This window comes from Achroia grisella, unplaced genomic scaffold (genome assembly GCF_030625045.1).
Source record: "Achroia grisella isolate CSIRO2021 unplaced genomic scaffold, CSIRO_AGI_Agris_v1 utg22107, whole genome shotgun sequence".
Taxonomy (NCBI): Eukaryota; Metazoa; Arthropoda; class Insecta; order Lepidoptera; family Pyralidae; genus Achroia; species Achroia grisella.
In genome coordinates this window covers 22,966-29,644 of record NW_026712723.1, presented here as the reverse complement: position 1 = coordinate 29,644, position 6,679 = coordinate 22,966, and the positions used below count along the sequence as shown (strand labels likewise).

General features: G+C 38.0%; 2 protein-coding genes and 1 pseudogene across 2 annotated transcripts; 1 reads left to right on the top strand and 2 right to left on the bottom strand.

Moving 5' to 3' along the window:
* Positions 1-2,102: 2,102 nt before the first annotated feature.
* On the bottom strand, positions 2,103-3,035 carry LOC131842445 (uncharacterized). The gene has a single exon (XM_059190976.1). The coding sequence runs from the start codon at positions 3,033-3,035 to the stop codon at positions 2,103-2,105; it is 933 nt and encodes a 310-aa protein (XP_059046959.1).
* Positions 3,036-4,115: 1,080 nt separating this feature from the next.
* LOC131842447 (uncharacterized) lies at positions 4,116-5,052 on the bottom strand (annotated as a pseudogene).
* Positions 5,053-5,409: 357 nt separating this feature from the next.
* On the top strand, positions 5,410-6,285 carry LOC131842444 (uncharacterized protein K02A2.6-like). Its single transcript, XM_059190975.1, has 2 exons — positions 5,410-5,571; positions 5,851-6,285. Exons 1-2 carry the CDS (start codon positions 5,410-5,412, stop codon positions 6,283-6,285), a joined length of 597 nt encoding a protein of 198 aa, XP_059046958.1.
* The last annotated feature ends 394 nt before the right edge of the window (positions 6,286-6,679 follow it).

Here is a 6,679-nt window from a genome sequence, read left to right as displayed (position 1 = left end):
TAAAGTGATCAACACAATTAATTGATTTTTGAAATATATTCAGAGCCAAAAAGTCTTTGTGTATACCAGAAATTTAGCCGTTCGGAGTCAGTCATGCACGAATTATTAGTAAAAAATGTGTCGAGTATATCGTACTATCGACGAATATATATGGCCACATCGCAAAATAGAATGCGACGTTGCCATACCGCCTGAGATATACGCGATAGGAGTCAAGTTATTCCGTGCAACAGGTGGAATCAGCCAGTGTGTAGGTTGTGGCGTGATCAACAAAGTGCCCAAAGAGGTGTTTATATATACATACACATACACATATACATATAAATAAATTAAATAATATCTATACAATAGCGACGTTACTATGAAGATAAGTTTCGTGAATCATATTTTTTACGCTCGATTTAAAAGTAGGCAGTGATGTCAATTTACGAATGGGAAGTGGTAGATCGTTCCATAGTCGGACAGCAAGTACCGTGCAGGACATGTCGTAAAAAGCAGTATGATGTACTGGTGTCTTTAACTGGAGATTCTCCGATGACCTAAGATTGGCGTTATTAGAGTTATGAAGGAAAACAAACCGCTCCTTCAGATAGTTATGTTGAAGGGTTATAAATGATATTATGGAGAAGGGAAAGAATGTGAGTATTCCGGCGAAAGCAAATAGGAAGCCACTTGAGTTTAGTGCGAAACTCAGAAACATGATCAAATTTTCGAAGACCGAAAATAAATCTTATAAGAGTATTTTTAAGTCGCTCAAGCTTATTAAGTTGGTCTTCTGTAAGATTAGAGTAACATGTATCGGCGTAATCAAGTATGAATAGAATAGAATAGAATAGAAAATCATTTATTCAAATAAACTTAATTTAAGCACTTTTGAATAGTCATAACAATTTGTTTTTTATCTACCACTCGTTCGGAAAGCTGTCTCATCACAAGAAGAACGAGCAGGAAACTTGTGTGTTGCTCTTTTAAATAATCCTTGTAAGTTTACATTTACAAGTCGAAACGTGTGAATACAAACTACCAACAAGCACTAATTTTTTGGGTCAAATATAATCATGCAATAAGATTAAATCAGTCGTAGTGATAAGAGCAGACCAATCCCTACAAGCAGCACTCGTTCACGAGTATGACGGATGAGCCAGCCATCACTGCGCTCGACCATATTTTAGGGAGCCCATTGACCCGGCCCACCACGCCGCCACATGTCTGGACATTTTAGTGAGCATGACTACTCATTCCACACGACCACGTCACAGCTACAAAAATTACTATATGGTAGTTACAGTATTCGCACTTTACATAAGGATGCATGCGGCAATCAATACAAAAGCCGCTACGCTATCATATATCAAGAAAGCAGTATGAAAATTAAAATTATAACGTTGTCGTTAAATTAAATTAAAATATGGGATGAAGAAGAGATTGAGATAGCGTAATTTTGGTAGCAATGGGCAGGAAATTACGCAACCTCCGTAATGACCCCAACGCTGCAAATATTTTCCTGCTAACTACTTGAATTTGCGGTCACCAATTAAAAAAGCTATCAATATGAATGCTCAGGTTTATGACAGAAGTACTGAAAGGAGTTACTTCGTCATTCACTTTAATTTCAGCGATAGTCGACCAGTCGATCCTGTTAATTAGCCTGGAGCTGCCTATAGTAGGCAGCTCCAGGCTAATGACTTGAGTTTTTGTAGATTTAATTGTTAATCCAAAAGCTTTACTCCAGTTTGTAATGTGTGTCAAATCACTATTAACTACGGAAACAGCGTCATTGAAGTTTTCTAGTAGAGCCTGATAATAAGTTTGTAAGTCGTCTGCATATAGATGGTAGAAAGAAGTTAGTAAGTTAGAAATTGAGTTTATAAAAACTGTGAAAAGTAAGGGAGATAAAACGCCACCTTGTGGAACACCGGCAAACGTATGACACCATGATGAAAATGTATCATCAATGCGGATTTGCTGCCGACGCCCAGACAAATAATTGTGAAACCATTCAACTACAGGTGGAGATATGTTAAGAGAGCATAGCAATTCCTCGAGGATATCAAAATCTACGGTATTAAAAGCGTTACTAAAGTCAAGGAGTGTAAGGATAGTTAACTGACTTTGAGAGCAGTTGTTATACTGTGACCAGGTCGGAAACCAGACTGAAGAGGATTTATTAGGTTCTTTTTGTTAAGGAACGAGGTGAATTGGTTGTGAATCAAACGTTCAAGGACTTTGGAAAGGAAAGGTAGAATACAGATGGGACGGAAATCAGAACGAGATGCGGGATTGGCCTTTTTTGGACGAGGGATTATTTGCGCTTCTTTCCAGATTTTAGGATAAACACTAGTTATTACGGAGTGATTAAGGATATGGCAAATAATTGATAGGATCTGATCGAGGATAGGAAGAATCATATTGCGACTGATACAGTCAACACCAACAGCGCTAGAGGAAATTGCCATAATGCTTTTCTTAACATCACACTCTGTGAATTGATTAAAAACGAAAGGAGAATAGTTTGGAGTCGGAAGTGATGAAAGATAAGAAATTGTGCTAGTTTTGTCATCTATATCCATAATAATGGACGACGAGGAAAAATGCTGATTGAGAGAATTCATGTCTAAGTTTTGATGCAAATTTTTGTGACGGATCTTGCCGACTCCAAGTGATCTAAGGAATTTCCAAACTTTAGCAGATTCCTGATCAGAAATTGAGTTATGAATATAGTGACGTTGTGCATCCCTACACATTCTATTGCAGCGATTTCTGGCTTGATAGTACTTCATTTTGTTATCGTTAGTTGGACGACGTTTAAATTTGGCCTTAGTTGTAACTTTTTTGTGCATAAGTGCCCTAATTTCATCTGTGAGCCATGGAGCAGGAGTATGCTTTATTTTAATGGCTCTTAAAGGTGCATGTACATCATACAACTTAGTGACTATAATGTTGAATTGCATTACTTTGTCGTCAATAGAATCAGCTGACATAACAGGTGACCAGTCCGTCTCCACGGCGTCACTACGCAATCCCTCAATATCCATACCACCAAAATTACGCTGAAAAATAATTTTGGGTTTATCTTTAGGAGGTCGGATTTTGTAATATACATGTTACCAGCTTGCACTGTAGATTGTAATGTAGTAGACCGATTATCTCTTTTAAGCAGACATGTATTAAAATCGCCCATTATAATTGTATGACGGAAATTTAGTGTGAAGACTTCAAGCAACTTTTCCAAGGAGGAAAAATAGTTGATGTGCATGGAAGGGCAATAGTAGACTCCAAGAAGTATTTTTGAATGGGATAGCAGGACTTCAACAAACAAGTGTTCACCAGCATCTGGTGGCGGTGGCTGTGCAGACATGCTAATTATAGAAAATGGAAGGTGAGAACGTAAATATATGGCAACACCACCACCGCCGCTGGTTCTATCATTGCGAATAAGTTGAAATCCTGGAAGACAATAAGATGAGGAGAGGAGACAAGGTTTCAGCCAAGATTCGGAAACTAATATAGCATGTACATTATGCTGGTCGAGGGACGCCAATAAATCTGAATAATGTGCCGGAATACTTTGAGCGTTAATGTGAATAACGTTAAAATTCTTAGGAACATCTGAAAAACAACCAGTCAAGATATCAGACAAACAAGGAAAACTAAACATGCTACTGTTACTGCTTAAATTATGCGATGATATGGAGAAAAAATCGTCATTATCACCGTCACTATCAATATTATTTAGCATTGTATATGTTTAAATTAATGTTTAAATATATAAAAAAAAAAAAATATCACACCTAAATATATATATAAATATACTTTCAAAAATAATCAAAATAATACAAATAAATATGTATTCTAAAAAGTACTATCATTACATGGGCACTCCACCCGCCAGTTGTAAGAACAAAACGCTAAATTAATATGACAATATATCACATATAATTGAAGATAACCATTATTTACTATAACATAAGTGCAAAGAGCTGGTATCCAAAAACAGAATAAATGAAAACTTCACCTACACTTGCAAGTTTGACTTATTACATTGTGGTTAAGATTGACATTTAACAATGACAATCGGTTTCAAAATTGACAACTACACTATGCTGTGAGCTGCCATTAGGGTGAATTGACAATATTAAATCTAAGAGCAAAGATAATGTAAAAAAAAAAAAAAGTGATACAAAAGTGGGTAGAACAAGTGAATTATGTTGGCAATAGATTAGAGAGAAATATATACAATATAGTTGTTGGAGCTAAAATTGTTGAATGAAATTGAAGTGTAGGCAACTAAAATTTAGACAAAGCGAAAATAGTAAACAAGATACATCATTAGACCTATTTTTTAACATTGGCGCGCCTCGTTTTGGATGCAGCAACGTTATCTTTCACCTGTGGGGCTATCTTTTGCTGTTCTGGGACCGGCCGCGGCGGCGCGACCTTTTCTAACTCGGCCAAGCTGCTAACGCGATGTATAGATCCATCAGGGCACAAAATGTGGATGAAGCCATCTCGTGACCAGCACTTCTTGACTCCAAATCGTTGCCTGGCCATCATGAAGGTGTCATGACGAAGTTTCGTTAAAAACTCCGACACAGTAATGCTTGATCCCTTCAAGTTCGTTTTGGCAAACCATATTTTATCACGAATGCCAGTATCACACATCTTAACCAAAATAGGGCGAGATTTCGCTGAATTCACTCGTCCCATCCTGTGGCATCGGCTAATGCTGGCAGCTGTGAAATCAATCACTTTCAGCTGGTCGACAACTACACCTTCAACGACTGAGGCTGTGTCTTCTTGCCTGGCCTCTGGAACTCCATGTATGAGCAAAATCCTCTTGCGGCTGTGCATTTCCTGTCGGTCTACCTCGAGCACAGGCAAGTCCACCTGGTGTTGTAGTGCAGCAAGACTCTTAAGGGTGAATTCCTTGAAAGTCGCAAAATCCTCGGCTATAGCAGTCGTGTCGGAATTTCAGGATGAAGCCTTTTGGAGACGTTTTTCAAATACTTCCATCCTCTGTGCAAACTCTGCTCTGGTGTCTTGTAAGCTCGGTTTTTGATTATACTTCATGGATTTACGTGAACCAGTGAGAAATATGTGATAGTGAAAGTTGGCAGGTGAAGTGTACCCTTACTAGATTATTTTGCACATAAAATTAAAAGTTTTAAAATAGTACTACTATTTTTAATTATAATTTTAAGTTGGAGCACTTTTTAATGTATATCACCGTTACAACTTCTCCAGAAAAAAAAAAACCAGAAAACCAGAAAACGCAGGGCAGCCTGAGTGTGATATCTCAGGGGTGGATTCTCCAGTAACACGGTTACTGGTACCACCCTGGGGTAAAAATCTTTTATATTCCGCTGCCTTGGTATGTAAGAATGGGGGGGGTTGGGGACGGAAGTCGTAATGGGATTGGGGGAGGGGGAGGGGCATCCGGAACCTACAGCTCACCATGCGAAATATAGCTTAACGCCGGTTTTTTGCCGAGGTGTGGTATTTCCCGGTTCGAGCGGCCCAATCGAGCTGAACAACCACGTGTGGTCGTACAGCTTGCTCTACCACTTTAAGGTAAGATTCAATGTACAGTTCGTATAAAAAATAATATAATATCAAATTTAAACTTAGTCGTTATAGATAATAAATTCAGTCCATCTTTATTCGGTCGAGATTGGATGCGATCTATTGGTATTATTTTTCCTAAAATATTGTCAGTAAGTACTATGCATAATACACAATTTACTGTACCCATAAACACAAAGAGTGCTGTATATAATTAAAAAAAAATGTATCCGGACGTGTTCAAATCGGGTGTAGGTACGTTTAATACGTGCAAGATAAACGTGCAAGATAGCGCAGGCGGTGTGGCGCCGAGCACGGCCCGTGCCGCACGCGCTACGCCCAGCTGTTGATGCTGAGCTACAGCGGCTTCAGCATGAAGGCATTATATCACCAGTAGAATGGAGCGAATGGGGTACGCTTGTCGTTCCCGTAGTAAAACAAAATGGACAAGTGCGATTATGCGGAGATTTTAAAACTACCTTGAACCCGGTTCTCATGGACGATAAATATTCTATCCCCAGGATCGAGAGTATATTTTCTGCATTACAGGGGGGAGAAATATTCGCAAAAATTGATTTTTCTAATGCGTATCTACAAATCTTGTTAGATAAATTCTCAAAAAGGTTGTGCACGATAGTGACACAACAGGGTATATTTTGTTTTAATAGACTACCGTTCGGTATTAAGTGCACTCCAAATAAATTTCAAAGATTGATGACCTAACTGTGTGTGGTATAAATGGACAGGATTTATGGATGCGGTTATTTAAAGTTTTTAAAATATTATCAGAGTGTGGATTAAGAGTAGCTCCAGAGAAATGTAGTTTTTTTAGAAGTCCATATCGTATTTAGGACACGTGATCGATGCGGACGGGTTACACACGGAAACGTCAAAAATTGATGCGATCAAAAACACAGCAACCCCCACCAATGTAAAAGAGTTAAAAGCGTTCCTCGGATTGATCAATTATTTATTTTTATTTAAACCAAAAACAAAGTTATAACAATAACATATTAAACGTAAACAACTACATTAGTTTACAAAAAACTGTGTTGCAGTTATTTGCGCCCATTTCCAGAGAATTGTATACAATTTAAATAAAACAAATGAAAATAAA